The 27,822-nt window shown below is 34.0% G+C and overlaps 2 protein-coding genes across 2 annotated transcripts; one reads left to right on the top strand and one right to left on the bottom strand.

The window, feature by feature from the left end:
* Window positions 1-286: 286 nt before the first annotated feature.
* On the bottom strand, window positions 287-2,410 carry LOC125421046 (uncharacterized). Its single transcript, XM_060812190.1, is given in 5 exon segments — window positions 287-1,066; window positions 1,182-1,532; window positions 1,660-1,740; window positions 1,843-2,062; window positions 2,403-2,410. Coding segments are annotated over 5 exon segments (762 nt in total). The 3' UTR covers window positions 287-964.
* A 989-nt stretch (window positions 2,411-3,399) lies between these two features.
* LOC112490686 (aspartic proteinase 36) lies at window positions 3,400-25,716 on the top strand. The gene is given in 11 exon segments (XM_060812189.1): window positions 3,400-3,592; window positions 6,113-6,257; window positions 6,737-6,866; window positions 15,476-15,723; window positions 15,918-16,142; window positions 16,480-16,642; window positions 16,731-16,794; window positions 16,948-17,048; window positions 17,199-17,271; window positions 25,278-25,349; window positions 25,643-25,716. Coding segments are annotated over 11 exon segments (1,488 nt in total).
* The last annotated feature ends 2,106 nt before the right edge of the window (window positions 25,717-27,822 follow it).

Below are 27,822 nucleotides of genomic sequence, written 5' to 3'. Positions count from 1 at the left end.
TATCTTAATTCGAATAAATTAATTAGGTTTATTTTGAAAACTAAAAATCTGAAAAAAAAATAAATTCATAAATAAAAAATAGCACTTGAGATAATAAACTCTATTAAAACATTAATTTTTTTTGCAATGTATGGATTTATTATTTTGTGTTAGTATAGCTTCAGTAAAAATAAGTTTTTCAAAAATTAAAATTAATAAAATCTTATTTATGTTTAACTATGATTTAACAAGATTAAAAAATTTAATAATTTTATTAATTAAAAAAGAATTATTATCAATCTTGAATATAAAAATTTAATTAATACCTTTACATTAAAAAAGCCAAAAAAAAAATATAAATTTTACATAAAAAATCTATTTTATTAAAAGTAATATTTAATTAAGGCCTCAAGTATTGTTTTTTTTTGCCTAGGGCTTCAAAAATTCTTGAGACGGTCTTGTGTTCTGCACAACTTTGTACATTAGAACAGTGGCACAAAACTCATTAATTTTGTTGTAATATTAATTGATTCAACTCGGTTGTGTGCTTGATTTGATTTAGGAAGTTATATATATACCGTTCAGGAAGTTTTTTTTCTTTCTTTTTAATTTAATCTCTTCATCCCACGGAGCAAAATTATTCCGCTGGGATAATACTTGGTTGTTGTTGTTAAGCATACCAAACATGCATGACATTACAGGAAATTGAATTTACAGAGACTAACTTCTTCTGTATTGGCTTTTTGGTTGCCCGTTTCAAAGTTCTTTTATTGTATATTCTTTTGTTAAGTTTGATTTGTGACTGGAAACTTCCTGTTGCAAAGATCAGAGAAGACTTATTTTAGTGAAAAATTATGATATTATTAGTATAATCTGAATAGAATACAAGTACAACTGGGGTTTGATGTTTTATGGATTAAAGATGGGTAATGCATTGAGAATATATACCATGGATAGTTACAATTTCGACTGTGGATCAAAGGCTTTATAGGGTAGTCCTCAAAAACTGTACAACAAAATAGATTACTGCCAGAAATATTGCTATTTGATATGCATCTCTTTGAAAAGTGTCATCCCTCTGAAAGAACTGCAATAAAATTCAAATCAAAAACCCATTATTCAAAACTGATAAAAAGGTAAAAAGATTAAACTTTGCTCTTACTCTCAGAAAGACAATCAATCTTTCTGGCAAAGGAGTTCACCTTTGTTGGATCAACAGACGGATCTGGATAAATTCCTGGATTTTCTTTCTCCTTTGACAAATGGCTTGACAAGCCTTTAACAAGATCAGACAGGTCCTTCCCGCTCTCTATTGTGGCAAAGAGACGGCGAGATGTCCAGAAAAATGCCTGAGCAAAGACTATAGAAGATGATAAATCCCAGAACTCCTCATGTTCAATCACCTGGCCACTAATCCGGTTTAGAGTAAACTGGGAGTTGATCTTTATGATCAAATCACCACTTATGCCGGCCATGAAAGATTTCGGTTTTCCTATTATCATCCATTTGATTCTTAGGACCCTGGTTGACAACATCACCATTTCTTGAACTGTCTGTAAAACAACAATGACAATGAACGAAAATCCTTCAAACTTCAAACAAAACATAAATAAATAAAAAAAATAAAAATCAATTTTCTACTGCCCAAAAAAGCATTCTTGAAAATGTTGCATTTCTCACCGCAGAAGGCTTATCTAGTGCATTGGTAGCCCATAGTGGTCTCTTGTATTTTTCACGACCTGTAAAACTTCTAACAGGATCCTAAAAAATTAAACTATGAAACTAGTCAGAAAGATCAATAATCAGAAAATAATAACAATAATAATAATAAAGCATATCATAAAAATAATTACCTTAAATTACCTTGTATTTAACAGAAACAGCAAAAGTTCCAACTGCACGGTTGCCTTCCCTAAGCTCTAAGATATCACGAACAAGTTGTCTGGCTGTTGATTCAACCAATGGACTACTTTTACATTCAAAGTCATTTCACAGCTATCCAAACTCCATTCCATCAACTATCGTATCAGCCTCTGATCTTTCCGTGGCACGCTCTAACAATTCAGTCCTACTAGAATCATTTCTAATTAGGGGTGGGCAAAATCCAATCCAACCCGTTCAACCCGTCTAATCCAATCTATTTTTAACGGTTTGGATTTGATTTTTTCATCAATTAGATTGGATTCAAAATATTATAAATTGTATGGATTGGATTAGTTATGAATTGGAAATATAAATCCAATCTAATCCAAATAATATCTTATATAACTAAAAAATTATATATTTTTTATTTTTTTCATTTTTATATATTAATTTTAGTATTTTTTTTATTTTTATATATTAATTTTTAAATTTTTTTTCCATTTTTATATATTGATTTTTAATATATATATGTATATATATATAATTTTTTTTTCTTTTACATCTCCATATCCCAAATCTCAAATCAAATTGTAAGTTGTAACCCTAAAATAAACATTTACCTTTATTGCCGCCCACCACCAGTCCATCACCATCACCATAATATTTATATATTTTTTACATCCACATCATATATATATATATATCTACATATATTGTATCCAATTGTTACTTATATATATATATATATATATATATATATAAATGTTTAAATATAATTTATTGCTAATTTTATTGTTTTGATCTTTGTAGAGCTTACAGAATCAACTAAAATTAGTGAACCTGTCAACGTTGATTGACTTATGATTTACCAAAGTTTTAAGATTAAAAAAAAAAAAATTATGCATTGATTCTTAAGTGAATGAATTTTGACGAATGTATTATTTTACATTATTTGTTCTAACAATTTTAATTTGATTTTATAGGAGTGAGATGATGATATTAATGTTTGCTATTTAATAAGTGCATGATATGTATTATTTGCTACATTTTCTCCTTTATTTTTCATTATAAACTATGTTGTATTATTCTAATTGTATTTTATGTTTGGATAATTATAATTTATAAATTATATTTTATATTTGAAAAATTTTTTATTTGTATTATATATTTATAAATTAGTAAGTTTCAAACCGATCAACCAATCCAAACCAAATCGATCATAAATGGTTTGGTTTGGTTTGGTTTGGATTTAATATTTTAATGGTTTGGTTTGAATTGTAAATTAGAAAAACCGATATGTATAAATTGGATTATATTTCGGTCCAAAACCAAACCAACCTAATCCAATCCATGCTCATCCCTATTTTTAACTGCATATATATAATCAAAACAGTGTTTTCTGCATTAAGCATATGTGAACTTTTTCTTTTGCCATTTCGCTATATATGTTTTTCTCAGCAACCAAACGAGAAGGGCAAAGTTAAAACAGTATAAAGATAAGAAGTAAAACAACCTCAAAGTCCAAAAGCTTGGTGGTAATGGGAAGGCACGGTGAAAATGGATTTATTCTGGCGGCTTTTCCAATGGTGGCCGGCAGTTGAAGCTGCGGCGATGAGAGCAGAGGAAGAAGCAGAGGCACTCATCTCTCCCCCATACTGTTGCATGGCTACATTTATTAACTGCCTCTTGTGGATTAGGTGTGGATCCAAGCAATCTGGAGACCTTGGTAAAACTGCTGAAGCGCTTGATGGTATAATTGGCTTTGGACAAGCAAATTCGTGAATGCGATTTGCTGTGGCTGGAAAGGTCAAAAAAACATTTGCCCACTGCTTGGATAATATAAATGGAGGTGGAATCTTTGCCATTGGGGAAGTGGTGGAACCACAAGTCAATACTACTCCGATGGTACCAAATCAATAAGTGAGATTATCACAAAATTCTTATTTTATTAAAAGTATGATACACTATGAGTTAGTGCGTGTTATTAGTTAGAGGGAAATGGTAATAGAGATTATTGCCATTTGATTGGATGGTGATGCTTTAATTGGTTTTCTTTTTTCAACCTGAATAAGGTAGAAGTTTGATCTGATTGAGTTATTCCATTGTAAGATTGCAAAATCATCAGTAAATAAGATGAGAGTTTTTAGAAAAGAAGAAGAAGAAACAATAAGAAGAAAAGTTTAAAATTCATTTGCAAAAACCTCTAGCGGTGTTATTTCCTTTTTCATTTTTTTTTTTTTTGGGCATACTTGCACCTAATATAAAGTGAATGTGATGACTAATTAGCTTTTAAAATTATAAATAGAGCTGTATGATCTATGTTTGTCGAAGTTCTTTCTTAGTTGAGGAAGTACTCCTTCTTTAGGTCTTGGCTTATGAATGCTGTTTTAATCGTCACTGCCTTATTCATTGCATACGTGACTGAGTTTGATAATAAATAAAAGCAAAATTAGGTATAAACCCAATAATAACATCCATGCCTTCAAATCATAAATAATAAGAATAATAATAAATAAATAAATAAATAAATAAAAGAAAAAAAAGGGAAAAATATGAGATTAATTTGGACGATACTAGTTTTCCAGACATTCAATTAGTTATGAAAAGGAAACAGAAAATTTTATTTTTTGTTTTATTCTTTTTGACACAAAAAAAGGAGTAAAATAAAAAGTACATTGAATATTCAAAGTTAGATTTTGACATTTATAAATGATATTCTTTATTTGTTTAATGAAAATAAAATGTACAATTAGATTCGAACACTGATAAGGATTAATCATAATACTGACTACCTTACAAACCAAAATAAAGAGTAAAATTTATAAGATTGAATTATGAATCTTTCCAATAAATGTTTTCAAAAAACAATTTGATTTGCTTTAAACTTTTTATTTTATTTTATATTTTTCCTTCTAATTAAGCCCTTTTGAATATCAAAATTGGACGAGAATAACTTAACATATACATATATATATATATATATATATACTTATATATTGCTAAAACTTAATATGTGATTTACTATGTGTGAATATATATATATATATATATATATATCTAATATAGTGTATTGGATAAACTTTTGGTATTATATCCTGTCTATTATATAAACATTTGGCATTGATTCAGTGGTTAGCGAGACAAGGGGACAGTGAGTTCCACAACAAGGGAAAGCAAAAGCTAAGTGGCATAAACTCCAAAAATACGAAGCATATCAATACGACAGCTCTATTTTCATTTTTATTTTTTCTTGTCTTTTGGGTTAATGACAAACTAGTTTTCCCCCATCTAATTACATGTGAGAGATTCATCCCCAAAAAATTTCGTGTGAGAGAAAAAGGCAATGTTCATTTTTTTTTTTTTTAATTATGTATTTTTGGTTATGGAAAAAAACCAGAGTACACTAAAAAGTTTATGGGATATTCTAAGTTAACCCATTCATTTACTGCATAGTCAAGTTCTATCATATCAGATTTTATGGAAAGGAAAAGAAAATCTCGAACTAGATTCGTACTTGATGAGGACTATATTATTTCCTGTGCTAGGCCAAAGGAAAGAATAATTTAAGATTGAAATATGAATTTGTCCAATAATTGGTTTGAAAAGAACAATCTTGTTTTCTTTTATTTACTCATTTATTTTTTATTGCCAGGAATGCTTTTGCGTTTAAATAAGCAGTTGTTTAACATCTAAATCTGGAGGATGATATCTTATCAATGATATTTTTCTTAATTACTATGACCACGTGAATGGTCAAAATTGTACAACCCAACATGCCCACGAATTCCCTACAAACACGTTCCTACACCATCATAGAATTCTTAATAAAGATAGCTTGAACAAAAAGGTTGTGGTGAATATTGGGTTTTGTTGGATTATAAAGTTCTTTGCGTTTTTTTTTTTTTTTTTTTTTTTTGTTTTCTGGAAGAAATGAAAATGGACCTTGGAACGAGACTGGCTTTGCTGGGTGGAATTTTGGTTTTGGCATTGTTTTCGACTGTTTCGGGCAACTTTTTGTTCCCGGTACAGCACAAATTCAAATTCAAGGGTAGAGGAAGGCCTTTGAGGACCTTGAAAGACCATGACATGCGACGTCACAATATCATACCTAATGGTACCGGGTCAGTTGGCTTTATTCTTTACTTCCAATTTTCGATTTGGTTATTTTTAGTTTCCGGCTGGAATTTTATTCTCAAGTATCATTAATCCTTAGTAAAAAAAGTTGTTGGGCTTTTTTATCATATGCCATGTATTTGATTACTTCATTTAGGATCCGATTTTTCTCCTTCTACGCAAAAGTTTAGGCTGTGGGTGACAATTTTCATGCAGATTGGAGGAGCACCCTTATCTTGCTTGCCTCTTAATTTAGAATCTTTTGGTGGTCTGAGTGATAATGAGCTAGATTCGTTTGTTGGGTGCTTTTAATTTGGTAGATTCGTATTAGATTTTCTCTTGTTTTTTATTCTGCCTGGAGTTATTGATGATATTTTTCATTGCTAGTTCCCATGAATTGTAATCTTTTCGTTTTCATTAAGTTTTATTTTTTTGTTTTCTTTCAATGTTTTGCATGTTGGAAGATGTTACAATCTTCCTCTGTTTTTTTGGGACAAAAAAACTAACGACAGAGGTTACAATCTCCACTCTGTTTGTTGGCATGAATTTTTGTTTCGATCTGTCTACTTGTGCTCTCCCTCAATTCAGTTTTTAACTTGTTGGTCTTAATTCCTAAGAGACGAAGAAGATCCATTTTAATCATACTAGTCCTTCTCTTTGCTTCCTTTCATGAAGGATGTTTGATAGAATTCATATAAAGATAGAGTATGATCTTATATTGTTTTCTTCTTTTAACTGAAACCCATTGCAATTTGGCTTTTTACTTGTTTGTTTGGTTTAGGCTTTACTTTGCAAAACTTCGGATTGGGTCTCCTCCGAAAGACTATCATGTGCAAGTTGACACAGGAAGTGACATTTTATGGGTGAATTGGATTGGCTGTCAGAAGTGTCCCACAAAAAGTGATCTTGGTGTAGGTGTCCTTACTTTTACCATTCCTAATATCATTGCATAATTTAGGCCATCTCAGAGTATTAAATGTGAAGTCTAGCCGCACCACACTGCACCGACAGTGTGAAACCAGCAGCTCACCATTTTTGACAATGGCCATTGCTACATTTAACACCGAACTCCAACTTGCTCAACAATTGTGGGCAATGTCAGAAGGCCGGTGCTGAACGTCAGAAGAGGTTGAAAATGGAGGACATGCACCGAATTTGTGAGCCTATAAATAGGCTCCATCCTATTGCATCTCCAAGCCAAGCGGTGCAACCTCAATATCACCCAAGTAAGGAGTGTTGAGAGTAGTGTTTAAGTTCCAAAGAGAGCTTGAGAGAAGAGTAAGCAATTCCAAAGAGAATTTGACAGTGTAGAGAGAGGTTTCACGTGAGAATCCTCCACGAGAAAAGTTTTTATTTTTGTAATCTATTTCCAAGTGAGTAATAAAATTAATTTTTATTTTTCTTCTCTAAAGTGGTCAGAGAACCATAACAAATGGTATCAGAGCTCCAGGTTGAGAGCTTGGGTTCCAAATTTGAAGGAACAGACCCTCTGTTCTTCAAGTTGGTGTTTCAAAAAGTTGGTGAACTCAAATGTTTGAGGATACCAAGTGAAAGTAATCGACGAGAAGAGAACAATCAAGTTCTCCGGAGAGCAACGACACGCTTCACGCTCTACCACGTGCTGCTTGAAATTTTCTACAGCAGATCACCCCCTCGCGGGCCGCACGTGCCATCTGGAGGTTGAAGACGACCACGTCAGCGACACGTCATCTGCCATGTTACCACACATCATCAGCCACGCAAGCGCTACGTCATTTGCCATGTGGTTACACATCATCGCAATCTGCCACATCAACAATAGTTTCTGAAATTGTGGAACAACCCCTGTATTTGCATATATTACAGACTGACCCTTGTAGTTTCTGTATTAACAGTTTGACCCCAGAAATTGTTTTTTTTTTGCCTCAAAATTTCTGGTAATTATATTTCTACTCTGGAAGAGTCAAGTCCACCATTTTCGGCCATTCCGTATGCAGGGGTTAACTTCATTTTGCGAAATTCAGCTCCATTTTGATCAAGCCATTATGTCAATGGAAGAATCATCTTTGGGAGCTATGGTTAAACTCACTACCACAAATTATACACTTTGGAGACCTCAGATGGAAGATCTTCTTAATTGTAAGAATTTGTTTGATCCTATAGAAGCTAAAGGAGTAAACCGAGATCCCAGCAAAAGAGTAGAATGGAAGAAATTAAACAAGAAAACGATCGGTCAGATCAGGCAATGGATCGACTATAGTGTCTTCCATCATGTAGCTAAGGAAACGGCTGCATATGCCCTCTGGGCAAAATTGGAGGACATGTACTAGGCCAAGACTGCTTGGAACAAAGCCCTGTTGCTAAGCGATTGGTAAATTTAAAATTACAAAGTGGAACTTCTGTAGCCGAGCATACCAGTGAGTTCCAGAGCTTGTAAATCAACTATCTGCTATGGATTACCAACTAGGGGATGAGGATCAGGCCCTCATACTTCTAAGCTCTCTTCCAAACAGTTGGAAGACATTGGTAGTCTCTCTTAGCAATTCGGCCCTGAATGGTAAACTTACTATGTCTATGGTTAAGGATGTCCTATTCAATGAAAAGGTCAGGAGAAAGGACATTGGCATGGATCAGTCATATGCCCTTCTCACAGAGAGAGGAAGACAACAAAGAGGTGGTCGAGATAGGGGGAGAGGCAGGAGCAGGAGCAAGAGCAAAGGCAGATCTACAGACGGGAGAAAATCATCATATAAGTGCTATCATTGTGGCCTGGAGGGTCACATGAAGAAGAACTGCAAAAAGTTGTTGAGAGAGCAGAGACTCCAAGGTAATCAGCCGAAGAAGGATGGAGAGACACTAGTCATTGTTACAGGAGAAGTGGCGCTTTGCTCCACCGAAGAAGAGACATGCCTTCATATATCAACCCAAGATGTTGAGTGGGTAGTCGATACTGCAGTATCCTACCATGTCACTCCACACAGGGATTTCTTCAAAACGTATAAAGCAGGAGACTTTGGTACGGTAAAGATGGAAAATTTCAGTTTCGCAAAGATTATGGGAATTGGTGATATTCAGGTAAAAACGAATGTTGGTTGTACAATCACTTTGAAGGATGTCCGTCATGTTCTAGATCTTCGGCTTAATCTACTTTCGGGAGCAGCCTTAGATAAGCAAGGCTATGACAACTACTTCAGCAAAGGCACATGGAAAATGACGAAAGGTGCCATAGTTATCGCCCGAGGACATATTTGTGGAACGCTGTACAAGACTCATGTGAAGATATATGCAAATAGCCTCAATATTACAGAAGAAGAGGCGTCTTAAAATCTGTGGCACCAGAGACTCGGTCACATGAGTGAAAAAGGATCTGATAGCCTCAATATTGCAGAAGGAGAGATGTCTCAAAATCTGTAGCACCAGATACTCGGTCACATGAGTGAAAAAGGATTGTCCACTTTGGCAAGGAAGAAGTTTATCACTGTTTGCAAGGACCCTGCGCTAGATCCTTGTAGTCACTATGTAACACCCCGTCCCAAACCATGTCGGAATTTTTGCACGTTGACCGAGGTTGACCGTTGACCGTTGACCAAGGGGTCAAAAGTTGACTTTTTGATCCGGTTGGAATTCAAGGTTGACTGAGGTACCGTTACGAAGTACACGTTGGCATGAGTTTGTAGACTGGTAGCACGTTGAAAACGGAGCTACGGTTTGAAAGTTTTGAGCAAAACAAGTTGAGGTCCAAACTGTCCAAGGGGTGCCGAAGTTGACTTTTTATTCATACAAGGTTGAGTGTTGACTCATGCATGGTTGTGAAGTGCTCGTTGATATGAGTCCGTAGACTAGCGGCACGTCCGATTTGGACATGTGATTTGAAAGTTATGGACCTGTAAAGTTTTTCAAATACCGTATTATTTTAATATTATTTTTACACGCATAACGATGTGCCACGTGTGACTCAATGAAAGTGACCATGTGTCACCATGGTGAAATGCCACATGTCAACCATGTTTAAAAATCAAATTATTTTTATTATTATTTTAAATAATAATATTATTATTAATATTATTTAATTATTTCTTTCTTTATTTCTTTTTCTTTTCCTTTTTCTTTTCTTTTTCTTTTTCTTTTTTCTTTTCTTTTCCCCACGTGGGAAAACACCTGTTTTTCTTTTTTTCTTTTTTTTCTTTTCCTTTTCTTTTCTTTTTTCCCTTCTTCTTCCCCGAAACACACACACACGCACAGTACCTTTCTTTTTCTCTCCCACCGGCTCTCTCTCTCTCTCCCGTGTTTTCAAATTCCGGCCACCTACACAGTACACGCGCCGGCCAGTGACGTGCGGAAGGAGGAGGCGAGCTTGGCCGCCAATTTTCACGGCCATCCGCCGCCGGACGCGCGCCGATCGGGCTGGAGAAGCCGCCGGCCGCCGGATTTTCTCTCTCCTCTTTTCTTGTGTTTTCCGGCCAGCCCACTCCCAATTGAGCCTCCTATCCCCCTATTTTGGGTCCTCTAAGTTCAAAAATGGCCTCCAATCTCAAAAATTCGAAGCAGTTTGCGAGATACGAGGGATTGAAAACCGGCCGAACCTTTCCAGCCAAATTCCGGCCACCTCTGGTGGAATTGGGGTCGACGGAGACCGGATTGGTGATCCTCGTTCCACGAGCTTCGATTCGGTATATCATTCGACCATTTTGGTTAAAGTTTGTGTTTTGACCCCCGGGTACCGGGTATTATTTACCCGAATAAAATATTAATTTATTTGACTGTCTGTGAATTTTGTTCTAGGAGCACCGGTGAGTCATGAAATTGATCCCGTGGTGGATCATGGGTTAATTGCGTGCTCCAGGTGAGTGACCCACCTTTAAAAATATTTTTGGGGTAATTAATTGTATTTATGTGGTATTAATTTGATATCTGTAAATTATGCTCATGTGGTGTGATTTATTTATGAATTATATTGTGGTTTAATTTATTATGCATGAGCAAGGTGTATTTTGGTAGTATTTGTACGTGGTTTTTAAAATTGATTTTTCGGGCATAATTGGGTTAAATATTTTACGAAAATATTTGTTTAAATTTTATAAATTATGCCCGCGGTATTTTTATGGTTGCATCTCGTACTTCGAGGAAATTGTGGTTTGTTGGTTATCAATTGTTTCGTACCGGGTTATTAAATAAAATATGTGGGATGGTGTTTTGTGAAAATTTGGTATACTTCCCACGGTAATTTTGGAAAACGGTACGGTTGGTTATTAATGTTTATTTTTAGACGCACTCATACAGTATTGGTGTTCTGGTGTATGGTGTATGGACACGTGGTAGTGCGCGGTTATTATCTGGTTTAGCGCACGGTTATTACTTCACCCGTGAGTTGCCATTGGACCGTGGGCAGGCAAGGTTATTGTTGTGCACAGCCGCCCCCCTCCTTGGCCGGATGATGGTTTGTAGCAGCGGTACTGTCGGGACGCCGAAGTGACCGTTGCAGGTTTCTCTCTTTAACCCCCCGCCAGTCGGTGCTCAGGACGCTGGGTATCGGAGGGCATCACCGGTATATGGTGTGGTGCGTCAGGTGTAATTGTCGGTGTAAATTGCAAATAATGGTTTAAACCCCAAAGGTGTTCAAAATTTATTTAATATAATTTATTATATTTTTATTATATATTTGGGGTATGTTTCTATTTAATTATTGTTTATCAAATGGTTTAATCCCTTGGTTTTTGGGAGGTATGTACATTGGTTTTTGTGAAAATGTTTTAAAAGGGGAACTTTTCCAACTGAGAGAATTGTAAGGGTTTTGAGAGAAATTATTATTTTCCAATTAATTATTATCTATCTACTGTATTACCATGGTTTTATATTGTATAGTAGATAGGGTCACTCACTGAGATGATTAGCATCTCACACTCTTAAATTTCGTTCCCCTAGGTCCAGGTTGGAGACGTTGATTGTCCGGGGCGAGCCCAACGTCTCAGTTCGTTGCCGAAGGTTCAAGAAGTTTTTCTTCTCTTTTTCCTCTCTGTCTTGTATTGTTTCCGTATCTGTCGTTTTATAAATTCCACAGTTAATTGTATAATGCTCTGTATACTGTATTGGACGTGTCGTTGTTTTTATGCACTGGGTTGCTGCTGTTGTTTTATTTTGAAGTGCTGCAATTTGTGGAATCAATTTGTAGTTTGTGGGAGGAATAAGGGGATGAGTATAGAAGTGTGTTTTCAATGCAGGTAAATTTGTGGTAAGTAAATCCCTTAGGGGAGGCTCTGCCGGATTTTCCGTTGGAGGGTTCGGTAGGGTTTCCCTGGTATCAGGGCTGTCTAGGGTTCCGGGGAAGGAATTCTGGACGGATCCTGACACACTGCTTGTTTGGTAAGCAACATAGAGTCTCCTTCAGTTCCTCTGCATCGAGAAGATCAGAGTTGCTTAGTCTGGTGCACTCTGATGTTTGTGGTCCCATGGAGGTGGAATCATTAGGTGGCAACAGGTATTTCCTAACCTTCATTGATGAAGCTTCTCGGAAAGTATGGGTATATTTCTTAACGACAAAGAACCAGGTATTAGATTACTTCAAACTATTTCATACCATGGTAGAGTGTGAAACAGAAAAGAAGCTGAAATGTCTCTGCTCCATTAATGGAGGCGAGTATACTTCCAAGGAGGTCGATGCCTACTAGAGAAGACACGGAATTCGACATGAGAAGACGGTCCCTCGCACCCACAACATAACGGAGTAGCCGAGAGGATGAACCGGACAATTATGGAAAAGGTCAGAAGTATGATCAGTATGGCTAAGCTACCAAAGCCATTCTGGGGAGAAGCTATTCTTGCCACCTGCTATTTAATCAACAAATCACCATCAGTACCGTTGAATTTTGAAATTCTGGAAAAAGTGTGGTCGAGTAAGATTCCCTCCTACTCTCACTTAAGAGTGTTTGGTTGTTTAACTTATGCACATATATCCAAGGAGCTCAGACAGAAGCTCGATGCAAGATCTACTCCATGCATCTTTATAGGATATAGAGATGAAGAAATCGGATACAGGTTATGGGACCCGAAAACAAAGAAGGTTATTAGAAGCAGAGACATAGTATTCCATGGAAACCAGATAATGAAAGACATCGAAAAGCCTAGAATGTCTCCTAATCGTAGTTCTAGTGCCCAGAATTTTATTCCTAATCCAGCATCTACATAGATAGCCACAGAGGATAACGAGGTGCATAAAAATATGCCAGAAGCAGACCAGGAGAAAGAAGAGGATATTAAGCAGGGGGAGACTCAATCCTCTCAAAAATTGACAGGGCCATCACAGCGGTCAGATAATGGTACACCTCCTAAAACCAGTGGTTTACAAGTTCGGAGATCTGAGCGAGGCCGAATTCCATCAAAGAGATTTCCAGAATCTGAGTATATTCTGCTTACTAAAGAGGGGGAACCAGAGAGTTTCCAGGAAGCTGTTTCTCATGAAGACAAAGAAAAGTGACTACAAGCAATGCAAGATGAGATAGAATCTTTGCAGAAAAATCATACTTATGAGTTGGTTAAGCTTCCAACAGGAAAGAAGGCACTAAAGAATAAATGGGTGTTCAAGCTCAAGAAAGATGGCAGCGGAAGGGTGGTGAAGCATAAAGCCCGATTGGTGGTCAAAGGATTTCTTTAGAAGAAAGGAATTGACTTTGACGAGATTTTCTCACTAGTGGTAAAAATGACTTCAATTCGAGTAATTTTTGGTTTAGTAGCAAGTCTAAACCTAGAGCTTGAATAGATGGATGTGACGACAGTATTTCTTCACGGTGATTTACATGAGGAAATCTACATGGAGCAGCCAAAAGGATTTGAGGTTTCAGGGAAAGAAAACCTCGTATGAAGTTGAAGAAGAGTTTATATGGCCTCAAACAAGCACCAAGACAATGGTATAAGAAGTTTGACTCATTTATGGTGAGTCAATGCTATAAGAGGATTGCAGCAAACCAGTGTGTTTATATTCAAAAATTTCCAAATAGAAACTTCATTGTACTTTTGCTATATGTGGACGATATGTTGATCGTTGGACAAGATGCAATAAAAATTAGTCAGCTGAAGAAGGAATTATCTAAGTCCTATGATATGAAGGATTTAGGACCAGCTCAACAAATTTTGGAAATGCAAATAATCCAAGACAGGAAGAACAGAAGGTTATGGCTATCTCAGGAGAAGTATGTTGAACGAGTGATAAAGAAATTCAACATGGATAAAGCCAAACCAGTTAACATTTCACTTGCAAATTATTTCAAGTTGAGCAAGAACTCATGCCCCTCATCCAAAAAAGAGATAGAGGAAATTGCGACAGTACCATATTCTTCAGTGGTAGGAAGTCTGATGTATGCTATGGTGTGTACCAGACCAGACATTGCTCATGCAATAGGTGTCGTGAGCATATTTCTTTCAAATCCTGGAAAAAAACACTGGGAAGCAGTCAAGTGGATTCTCAGGTATCTTAAAGGTACATTAAAGCTATGTTTGTGCTACGGGGGAGGTGATCCAGTCTTAGAAGGCTATATAGATGCAGATATGGCCAGAGACCTTGATAATAGAAAGTCTACATCAGGTTATCTCTACACTATTGCAGGGGGAGCTGTGTCATGGCAGTCAAGATTGCAGAAGTGTATTGCTTTATCCACTACGGAAGTAGAGTACATTGCCGCAACGGAAGCGGGTAAGGAAATATTGTGGTTAAAGCGTTTTCTCACAGAACTGGGCATCAAGCAAGAAGACTACAAGATACATTATGATAACCAAAGTGCCATGGATTTGAGCAAAAACTCAATGTATCATTCCCTTACAAAGCACATTGACATCCGCTATCATTGGATATGCGAAGTAATAGATCAACAGTTGTTGAAACTGATGAAGATCCATACAAAAGAGAATCCAGCAGATATGCTAACAAAAGTCGTTGCTCAAGAGAAGTTGAAGCTGTGCAGAGACATAGCTGGAATGGATGGCAGATGACCATCAGTTTAAATGCGACTGGAGGGGGAGAATTGTGAAGTCCAGCCGCACCACACTGCACTGACAGTGTGAAACCAGCAGCTCACCATTTTTGACAATGGCCATTACTGCATTTAACACCGAACTCCAACTTGCTTAACAATTGTGGGCAATGTCAGAAGGCCGGTGCTGAACGTCAGAAGAGGTTGAAAATGGAGGACATGCACCAAATTTGTGAGCCTATAAAAAGGCTCCATCCCATTGCATCTCCAAGCCAAGCAGTGCAACCTCAATATCACCCAAGTGAGGAGTGTTGAGAGTAGTGTTTAAGTTCCAGAAAAAGCTTGAGAGAAGAGTGAGCAATTCCAGAGAGAATTTGATAGTGTAGAGAGAGGTTCCACGTGAGAATTCTCCACGAGAAAAGTTTTTATTTTTGTAATCTATTTCCAAGTGAGTAATAGAATTAATTTTTATTTTTCTTCTCACATTTCTTCTCTAAAGTGGTCAGAGAACCACAACATTAAATAAATTATATTATCGCTTTATCAAAGAGGTTTTTATTATTTTGTTTATCGTACTGCAGATTGATCCTACACTCTATGATCCAAGAAGCTCATCCACTTCAAAGTTAGTTACTTGTGATCAAGAATTTTGCACATCGATGTACAATGGTCCACCTCCTGGTTGCCGGCCTGAATTGCTTTGCCCATATAATGTGGTTTATGCAGATAATGGCACGACTACTGGTTACTTTGTGAAGGATACTATACACTTTGATAAACTGATTGGAAATCAGCAAACACAATCAGAAAATGGAAGTGTAATATTTGGGTGAGTTACATTTTCATTTTATGTAACACTTAATTCGACATGTGTTTATGCAGTCAACCTCTGTTCTCCAAAGTTTCGGCAGATTCAGATTTTCCAATGTTGGCTCACTTTGACTTAACTTATTGTTGCTTTTAGAGTTTATGTATTGTGTGTGTGAGCATGTGTACATTAATTAACTGCCTTTTGTGGATTAGATGTGGAGTCAAGCAATCTGCAGACCTTGGTGAAACTTCTGTAGGACTTGATGGTATAATCGGTTTTGGAAAAGCAAATTCGTCAATGATATCACAACTTGCTGTGGCTGGAAAGGTCAAAAAAACATTTGCCCACTGCTTGGATAATGTAAATGGAGGTGGAATCTTTGCCATGGGGGAAGTGGTACAACCACAAGTGAATACTACTCCGATGGTACCAAATCAGTAAGTGAGATTATCACAAAATTCTTATTTTTTTAGAGATATGGTACACGATGAATTAGTGTGTGTTATTAGTAAGAGGGAAAGGGTACCTGTCGCGGTGTTTTTTCTTTTGTCTCTTTTTTTTTTTTTTTTTTTTTGGGGGCACTCTTGCACTAAATATAAAGTAAATGTGACGAACCACTTCAGAATTAGTTAAATGACTAATTAGGTTTTAAAATTATAAATAGAGTTGTATGATCTGTGTTTGTCGAAGTTCTTTCTTAGTTGAGGAAGCACTTCTTCTTTAGGTCTGGGCTTGTGAATGCTGTTGTAATTATACTTTTATTTACCATCTTAGGGCACGGTACAATGTTATTATGAAGGCAATTGAGGTGGGTGGTGATGTTCTAGAACTTCCCAAAGATATATTTGATACTGAAGATCCGATAGGAGCGATAATTGACAGTGGAACAACCTTGGCTTATCTTCCAGATACTGATTATGACCTACTGGTGACCGAGGTTCGTGATGTCCTTTTAAATTTCAATCATTTGAAGTTTGTATTATATATAATTTTAGTTTTTTCTTTTTCTGTTTCGAATAAATTAGGTTTTGGCACAGCAGCCCGGGTTGTAAGTACATAAAGTTGGTAATGAATTTACTTGTTTCGAGTATAATGATAAGGGAGGCGCTAACTGCAACTTTTCCATCGTATTGTCTATTATTTATGAAATTTTGTTAGTCTTTATTATTTACCTTTTATATTTAATTAAGTTGTGTAAAACAGTAAGGCTTGTAAAAACCTTTCTGACCTGTTTGTTACTTCATTCTTTCAGGGTTGAGGATGGATTTCCAGATATCACATTACATTTTGATAAATCACTTATTTTGACAGTTTATCCTCATGATTACCTGTTCCAGATGTGGGTAAGTGGGTTTTAATTTTTATTTAATTAAACATGCCATGCTTCATTTTGTGGTTTCTTTGGCTTTTTTCCTCTACTTAAGGTGGTTTTCACTTACTTACTGTTCTTAAATTTACTTGGCTAATAAATATTTTGCATGATGTCTCTTTAGGACCATGTGTGGTGTATTGGTTGGCAAAACAGTGGAATAATATCCAAGGATGGAAAAGTGACTCTTTTGGGAGGTAATGTCTTGCCTTGACTTGCATTTTAAAGTAAATTTGATTGGTGATTTCTAGCTTAATGTGGTACTTCAACAATTACTCATGGTCATGGATTTAGATCAAATTTCATATCAATCTTAAAGACTCCCAACCATTTCAACCATTGTGTTTGTGTTTAAACCATCCAGGGGGCGTTTGGTACACCGGATAGGTCCGGATCGGACAGGATCGGATAGGATTGGACAGGATAATTAGTGCAGTACTATGTTTGGTATAGTTCCAGACTGAATGATGGACTAATTGTACCATGTTTGGTGCCGAATCGGACTGGATAGGACTATTTTGTAATTATATTTTTAATTTAAAAAAAATAAAAATTTTAAAAGTTAAATTTATATGAAAAAAAATTATTACATCTAATTAAAGTTGTACATTTATATATTTATATATTTATATATACATGCAAAATATACAAAATTTGTTGTATACGCCCACAAATAATATTAATATATAACTTTAGAAATAGCTTAAATTAACTTAAAACATAGTATGCCATAAATAACAATTAATTAAAAATAAATATATTTTAATGGTATGCATAAGACAATTGAATATTTTTTCAACCCATAAATTACATAAATATATTGTTTCCAAAACCAATAAAAATAAATTTTAGTATGGTAAATCATAAATAACAATTATTCACAAATAAAGAAATAATTAACAGTATATGTAATTAAGAACTTGTTGATAATATAAGAATATCCATATCCAAATTATACGTATCTGTATATAGATTTCACATGTAGCAATTCAAATAACAAGTACTACATAAATATAAATATATTGGATTTTACAAGGATAATTTACTTATAAAACAAATAAGTAAATACACTTGTTGATAGCAATCCAAATAAAAAACCTACTATAAAACCATTACACCATTCATTGTTCAATTGAGCATGTGTATGTGCAGTGGTATTTCGTATTAGATTTGCGTCATTACGATTCCGCATCCGTTGTTCTACATACTCAACATATGCAATTTCAGCTTCTTGGGTTATATTATATGCTTGATATAAATTATCTCTAAATCCTTGCACTTGTTGATGACATTCAGGCCAAGAATTATATATCCCTGGTTCTCTACCTTTGAACACAACATAAATTCTTCTCTTTGCCATTTAATATTCCTGCATATAAGAATACATTATAATATAATATAGTAATACAATTAAAAAATCAATAAATCAACTCAATCACGCGTATATGAATATTCTAAAACATAATACATACCTTACATGCAAATTTAGAAACAAACATCCACCACCATACAACAAGTTCATAAGTTTCAAACCTAATTGTTCATAATTATCATCCTCCCATACATAAACAGAAATATGTAGTCCACTGCTTTACTAAATTAGTTATCCAAAAAGTCACGAGCATATGCAATCTTCCCCGCATCTGTTTTAATAACCTTAAAAACCTCTATATTCGATGGATCCGATCTCATTGCCTTAGAGATTTTGAGGTTATCACTGGCCTCAAATCCTAACCTGTCAAGCTCCATAGCTAAATATTGTGGATAATAAGCTTCGGATTTTTCCAACTTTGCAGCCAATTTATCAAATAATTTCTCTGCTGCATTGCCTAACCCGGCTAGAATGTCATCGTCCTTCGATCTAGATTTTCGTTTACCTCTTGCTTAGACTTGTGTAGATGGTTCACTATCTCCTCAATTCACAGACATTGGAGAATCGACATTATCAATTGGTTCATTTGCAGTGTCCAGATTTATTTCATTTATCATATCAATTGAAGTTTGTGCTCCATGTCCGATTGCCCGATCCTTCCCAAAAATATTAGCAAGCTTCTCATAAATAGGAAAAGATTTTCCTCTCCAACCTTTTGCACTTGGGGCACTCTAAAGTACAAAAAGCCAACATTTAGCTAAGAAAAAATAAATGCTAGATAACAAACTAAAATTGAAATTAACATATATTTTCAAATAATATTCAAAACCTGCACATATGCTTGCCAAACTTCTTCACTGTCAACCTCCACACATTTAAGAGAGTCATTCCATCCAAATCCACTTTTGTTTAGCATGTCATATATTATACCATATTGCTTCTTCCACTTTCTCATCTTCGACTCAATATGTGGATTGGCTCGCAGTCTCGAATTAGGACACAGATCAGATAGTCGCCTCTCAATCATAGTAAGTGTGCCAGGCTTAAATGACCCTGTATCACAACGTTGCCCACTAGCTACAGCTTCATCTAAGATAATCAGTAAAGCTTCTTCCTCTCGTTGAGTCCATGTACGCTTAGAGTCACCACCCCTATTATCGTTACTGCTACCTCCAGCTTCCATTGCTATTTATGTAAAAATTACATGATTCCAAAAATACCATAAAAAATATGAATTTAATAACAAATAATAAAAATCTCATATGTTATATTTAATATAATTTAGTCTTCATACAAAAGATGTAACAAACACCATAAAATTAAACAGTTACAAAATTATATAAATCATAACAATCAACTATTAACCACGACGACTTCTCCACTCATCAAACATATGCCTAGCTAACTCATTTCTCCAATTAGTCCATTGATCCGAAGAACCAATTGATCCTATAATATCTTCATCCCCACTTATGTCAGCATCGTTACTCATATCAAACCCAGCTTCTCCGGGATCAAGTGCCATTTCTCTCCTAATAAGATTATGTATCAAACAACATGCAGTAATTATCTTAATTTGGGTTGAAATTGGATAGAACGATGGACTTCTTAAAATTGCCCATCGCATTTTTAGAACTCCAAAACATCTTTCTATTATATTTCTAGCAGATGCATGCTTCATATTGAAATACTCTTCATGATTTACAGGTGCACAACCATCTCTCCATTCGGAAAGGTGATATCTTGTTCCCCTATATGGTGCAAGAAATTCTTCACTATTAGTGTAACCAACATCCACTAAATAATAATAACCTAACACAGAAAAATGGCTCCTATTAGATAACGTAATGTTAGTCCACTACAATATAAACTTTAAGGATTGCTCTTACCGGTGGGTACTTTTAATCCATTTGGCCTACTCAATGCATCTCGAAGTACTCTTGAGTCTGAAGCGGAACCTTCCCAACCAGGTAATACAAATATAAATTCCATATTTGGGTTACATACACCTAAGACATTTGTGGCTATCTCACCCTTCCTGGTTCAATATCTCGGCTTATCAATTTCGGGTACATTAACCTTAATATAAGTTCCATTTAATGCTCCCAAACAATTCTAGGTCACAAACAAAATTAGTTACATAAGATATTACCACATATATCTACGAATTAAATAAAGTAACCAAACTAATTGATTAACATACCTTAAATATTTTCCATCTATCATCCGAACAATTATCAGACACAGGTTCAGGATGCCTCAACAATGTCCCATGTAAACGTAACACTCCATTCAACACTGAATTGAAATATCTACTAACTGTTTCCCCCGATCTATTGAATCTAGTGATAATTGTACGGTTCTTTGTATGATGAGCAATTATATGCAAAAATATGCACACTTGCTCTTCCAATGTAACAGTACCATCTCTTTTAACATATCCATCATGGCGTAATAACTGACATAAAATATCAAATGTTCTCTTATCCATTCTAAGTTGACTAATACAGTTAACATCATTGTCCAACAAACTAGTTACAAAAGACGAACGCAACTCTACAGTCCTATTTATTCGATTCCTAACACCTCTATCATTTCTCAATCGCATTGCTACATACATGTACATAAACTCGACAACTATAAAGCATGTAGAAAAATATTCTAATGCCTTATCATTTGGAAGCATCAATAATGCAGCAAATCTTCTTCGATCCATATTCACTACAAAAAAGAAAAAATAAAAAAAATAAAATAAAAACAAAACAAACATAACATTTTAATGTACAAAAAAATTATAATTTACAAAAATATATCTTGGATGAAAATTAGTAAGACTTCTAATAATTATAGTAAAAGTAATAATCCCGAGTACAACTAAATATTCAAATAAATATATTACATTAATCAAAATGACAGATGAACATTAATCAAAGAACTAATAAATTTTTTTTAATTTTTGGCTAAAAAAAATAATCCCCATTTCAATGCCAAGGAATGCTTAACCACCGAGGAAAGGGATCATGTGGAAGCACATGAGGCTGTTGGAGAAAACAAATTCGATTTAAAAGGGGAGGAAAAATTAAAAGAGAAGGATAGAAAGAGGAAAGATGTGAAGCACCGAGATTGGGGAGAAAGAGATAAGGAAAGAAGTGATCGTAGGAGCAGTATGTTGTATAATATATATGGCTAGTATAAAATTAACATTGATGCTATTAGATCGAATGTGGAGGAATTAATAGTCACCAAGCTTAAAAAAAAAAAAGAAAATATTTGTTTGGCCAAATAGCATCGATCCAGAACTAACATATTAAACAAGGAACATATATATGCATAATCCACGGAAGAAACTACAATTTATTCTTCACATATAAGGTTATCATATCCCATATGATTTGTTTGAAAACATTGGTGAAAGAATGTATATTATGCAGCTAGAAAACTATATTCACTCACAGACCTCACTTTATAATTATATTATCTGCCTTTGTTTTTTGATCATTAATGTTATCTAGAGATTTTAAAATACAAAACAGATTTTTCAGCTGCTATTATTCACTAAGGATAATTCATACACCTTGCTTTCGGAATCAAAAATATACAAATATGGTACCCATGTCTTTGAAGCCAGTGCAGAGCAAAGCTAGGAATGTCCCCAGGAGGGGGTCATATGTTATAAATATAAATACTGAGAAATTGTGGGATAAATATATATTTATGCTTTTAAAGAAACAAAAAATTAATGAACATTATAAATAAAAGAAATGTTAATTGAATTTTTACAATAATTTTATATGAAAGAACATTTGGATGATACGTTTTTTAGAACATCATACAAATTTTTCATTATTTGGATGGATTATTAAGATATAAATAATAATGTTACGGGATGTATTTATCTTAGATAAACGAAAGATTTCTAGATCTAATTTTATCTTTCTCTGTTTCTCTAGCATGATGTGGCTACACTTATTTTTATTTTCCATATTAAATTTAAAAGCAATGCATTCAAAGGATAAATTGCAGTCAACTAATAACATAAAAAAAAAAACAGAACAGTCTAATCAATGAATGTTAAAAAGAGAAAGAAAAATATGTTAGAAATACATTGACAATCATATCTGTAGGTAGATAGCTGCATACCTCAACTTTAGATAACGGCTTTTGTTGGCTAATTGATTTCCAAGTTCACTCAACTCCGATACAGAATCAGCATTCACAACCTACACATAGAAGGACAAGTCCAACATTAACAAATGTATAAACTTGACATGACTGTACACTAAGCATTGTAAATATGGAAGAAGAAATAAAATTGCAGAAAAAAAAACAATGGCAGATGGAAGGAGAAGAAGAAGGACGAAGATGAAGAATGAAGAAGGAGAAATTTTTTCTACAAATATGTACTAGCAGATTGAAGAAGAAGAAGAAATAAAATGGAAAAAAAAAATGGAGGCCTTCTTCAACAAGTTAAGACATTTGATAAGACAAAATCCCTGTATAAACACTAGAATATTCATATGTATGGGTAATCTGCTCTTATACTTCAAGTAAAAGCAACCCCTTTTAAGAGTAGAGATTTTATTAGAAAAGTTCCCTGATGAGTATAGATTCTTTTGACAAGTTCCATCAAGTGTAATGATAAAAACAAAATAAGATTACATGTAGGACCGATTCTGGGGAGAGGGAGAGATTGGGGTAAAGGTCCATGGCAAGGAAAATACCACAATTTCATTACAGCTGGATCCCACCAACTACTTGAAAATCTTAAATAAGGCCCTTACCACTTTATAGACCGCCATACTTAAATTAAGATAGTATAACTGCTAACTTTCATCCAACAAGATGAAACAAAGTTCCAAATTTCACACTAAAGTCTGATCCAATCTAGTCTACGCTGTTCTAAACATGTATGGATAAATTCACACTCATGATCCAAGTCAACGTTAAATACGTGAAGCCTATATACATGGATACACATAATGAGGGTATACGGAAAAGACAAAAGATGATAATAAGGCATAAAATTAGACTCTATGTAAACCATATATATATATATATATATATATTAAAGAAAAAATCATAATGCCATGTCGAAATTTTGTCGTAAAAACTCTCTAACAAAAATTTAGGCCCTTTTTAAGTCATCATTATTTCGTTTTTGAAAAATAAATCTGCATTTAATTTCTCAAAACATCAAATTCACCTACCATAACCAAACCACCATGCAGGGCAATTAAAAGACATCACGATAATAATAATAATAATAATATTCGTAAAATGAAGGCTCAACAGCTAAATTGTAAAGCACCCAGAATCAGAAACCATAGATTTAACACGACATCAACTCTAAATTCCAACAATAACAGCCATTGCCATTGCCATCGCAGCCATAAGACAAAAATTGTCCTACCAGATTGAAGAAGAAGAAGAAATAAAATGGCAAAAAAAAAAAAAAAAAACAATTCCAGATCGAAGGAAAACAGAGAACGAAGAAGAAGAAGAAGAAGAATAAGAAATTTTTTCTACACATTTGTACTCCCAGATTAAAGAAGAAGAAGAAATAAAATAGCAAAAAAAAAAAAAACAATGCCAGATCGAAGGAGAACAGAGAACGAAGTAGAAGAAGAAGAATAAGAAATTTTTTCTACACATTTGTACTCCCAGGTTGAAGAAGAAGAAGAAATAAAATGGCAAAAAAAAAAAAAAAAAAACAATGCCAGATTGAAGGAGAAGAAGAACGAAGAAGAAGAAGAAGAAGAAGAAATTTTGTCTACAGATTTGCCCTACCAGATTGAAGAAGAAGAAGAAATAAAATGGCAACAACAAAAAAAAAAAACAAAACAAAACAATGCCAGATCGAAGAGAAGAACGAAGAAGAAGACATTTTTTCCTCCAGATTTGTACTACCAGATCAAAAATAAAATTGCAGAAAAAAACAAATTGCCAGATCGAAGAACAAGACAAACGAAGAAGAAAAATATGGCCCGAAGGAAATAAATGAAAAAAGAAGAAGAAGAAGAACAATGTAGATGAAGAAGAAGAAGAACGAGAATAGAGAAGAAGAAAAAGAAAAAGTCTTTTCTGGCAGATCAAAAAAGAGGAATATGGGCAGATCTAATAAAAAAGAAATAAACTGAAACATGAAGAAGAAGAAGCAGACAAACAATGAGAAGAGAAAGAAGAAGGCAAACTCACAAATTCAAGAAGAAGAACACTAGAGCTTGATCTGGGCAGAGGCACGCTTGATCTGGGCAGAGGCACGCGAGAGACACCAGCAACGCCTTCGATGAGCTCCGGACAGAAACTTGACCCTGGGGGAAGGGCGGGTCAGCTTAATCCTCCTCTCGGGGGATTATTTTACTGTAGCGGCTAACTTATCCGCTTCTTCATTTGTTCCTTTCAAATATCGGATTGGAACAAAATCCTGTCCAATCCGGTGAAACAAACACGCTACCATTGTATGCTGTTTGCATTAGTTCTTTACTTCCAAAATGTCTATCCTTCTATGGATAGCACATGGCTTGTCTAAAAGCATTTAGAAGATAAACAAAAATACCTAAGCTCGTCAAAAAGACTTTGCATATTACTCATGAGATAATCTGTTCAAAAGCATTTAGGTGATTTATGATTTCTGCCTCTATCTATGTCAAACATCTGTCTCTCTTCTATGTGTTATAAAATTGGAGGCATTTTGAAGTATAACTTTCTGGAACTAGATATATAGATTGATTGGGGATAATTTTTATCAAAAGAATGTAGTAGATGAATTATTTTTGGTGTGTGTCTGTATGTCATTTTATTTATTGACTTCTTAATTGTTTCCAATTGCAGACATGGTGCTTGCAAATAAGCTAGTGGTTTATGATGCTGAAAATCAGGTCATTGGATGGAGAGAGTACAACTGTAAGTATCTTTTTGATTTCAGTTTTAGATTACTGACTTCATGAATCCTCTATGTACGCATGTCAAATGCTCAAAACTATTCTCCACTTCAATTATCACTCTAACGAGTTTTTTTCCCAAATTGCCTAAGCTGCTTAGCTTAAAAAAAATTAAAAAAAAGGAACAAAAGCCAGAACAAAAACAAAAAAAGATAAAAAAAGAAAACCATTGTTTTTCTTCATGAATATATGCATAATGGTTTTCTGTCATGAATTATACATATAAAGGGTGCAATTATTGGTGCTGTGATTTAGGTTCCTCATCCATTAAACTGAAGGATGAATCGGGAGCAGTGTACACTGTTCGTCACCACAATCTTTTTTGCTAGGACAAAACTATTGTCACTATATATATCATATAGGACAAAACTAAGTAGAGAATAAAACATACAAAAATTTCACCGAGGATGGTAGCTTAGCAGAAGAAAATCATTTAGGGCTATGGCCTGATACCTATGATATTACCAAAAAGTATTTTTTTTATTTTTTAGCCAAAAAAAAAAAGAATAAAACATACAAAAATTTGTTTGTAGGTTTTTTTTCCTTTTTTTTTTTTAATGAGAAAATTTTTATGAAGTTTATGTAAGATAAATATGTCATGTAATATTTTCCAACCTATACATATATTTTCTTGGGGCAACCTAGTAATATATCCACTATCTGTTTTTTAGAATCTTGGATTCAAATTTATACTCCTTTAATAATAATAGAATAAAACCCTATATGTATAAAGTGTGTGGCAGGAGTGATATTAAGGGCATCTAATTTGCTTACTAGTTATACAGATATTATCACTCTAATATTTTATTGGTGTGCATGGCAAATCTTTCTTTTAATTTTTTTAATAAAAAGGAAAGTAAAAAAATTTTATTAAAAAATAAACTTAACATCCAAGCGGACAAAAAAGGATCCAACCAAATTGGACCCTTCTCCACCCCTATACATAGTTTTTTTCTTTTTTCTTTTTTTGGTAAATGTCCATGTTCATAGTTTTCTAACAAAATAGCTAGCCAGTACATGAGTCATACTATTTGTGTATTTTAAAAAGACTAAACAATAAAAATGTTTAAGTCACACTAGCTTGGCTTAGAGAGTTTTTTTTATAAGAAAAGAATCAGAAAAAAGGTTTGTATCTTCTTCTTTCGCATTCCTAATAGCTTCTTGCAAGTCACTTTCTATTACACCATCATAAAATCTCGCTTCGACATTAAGATCAATAGTATTAGCGTGGTAAATCATTTTATTTGTTTTATATATTAGAAAAGTTTAGCTTTTCAAGGGATGCGATGCTAAATTTTGCAAATAGATAAAATAGCATGTATGATCAATGCTTAATAATAATAATAATAATAAATAAATAAATAAATAAAGATATGAGATTAATTTGGACGATACTAGTTTTCCAAACATTCAATTAGGTGGGAAAATAAAAATGAAAATTTTATGTTTTGTTTTATTCTTTATAACCAAAAAAAAAAAAGAGTAAAATAAAAAGTATATTGAATATTCAAAGTTAGGCTCTTGATATTTACAAATAATATCCTTAATTTGTTTAATGAAAATAAAATGTTGAAGCAGATTCGAACACTGATAAGGATTACACATAATATTGACTACCTTACAAACCAAACTAGAGGGTAAAATTTATAAGATTGAATGATGAATGTTTTCAAAAAACAATTTGATTTGCTTTTAATTTTTTTTTTTATGTTTTTCCTTTAAATTAAGCACTTTTGAATATCAAAATTGGAGGAGAACAACTTAACATATACATATATATATTGCTAAAACTTAATATATGATTTACTATGTGTGAATATATATATATATATATATATATGTAATATAGTGTATTGGATAAACTATTGGTATTATATCCTGTTTATTATATAAACTTTTGGCATTGACTTAGTGGTTAGCGAAACAAGGGGGAGTGTGTTCCACAACAAGGGAAAGCAAAAGCTAAGTACGTGGCATAAACTCCAAAAATACCAAGCATATCAATACGACAGCTCTGTTCTCATTTTTATTTTTTTCTTAATCTTTTGGGTAAATGACAAACTAGTTTCCAACATTTAATTACACGTGAAAGATCCATTCTCCCACAACCCCCAAAAAAATAAAATAAAATAAAAAATAAAAAATCAATCGTGTGAGATAAAAAGGCAATTTTCAATTTTTTTTTTTTTATTATGAAAAAAACCAAAGAGTACACTAAAAAGTTCATGGGATATTCAAAGTTAACCTCTTCATTCACTGCATGGTTAAATTATATCATACTAGATTTTATAGAAGGGAAAAGAAAATCTTGAACTAGATTCGTACTTGATAAGGACTATATTATTGCCTATGCTACGTCAAAATAAAGAAGAATCAAATATTAAAATATGAATTTGTCCAATAATTGGTTTGAAAAAACAATCTTGTTTTCTTTT

The sequence above is a fragment of the Ziziphus jujuba genome, chromosome 10 (genome assembly GCF_031755915.1).
Source record: "Ziziphus jujuba cultivar Dongzao chromosome 10, ASM3175591v1".
NCBI classification, from domain to species: Eukaryota; Viridiplantae; Streptophyta; class Magnoliopsida; order Rosales; family Rhamnaceae; genus Ziziphus; species Ziziphus jujuba.
The sequence above is the reverse complement of the archived record's forward strand: the minus strand, read 5'-3'. Positions and strand labels throughout refer to the sequence as shown.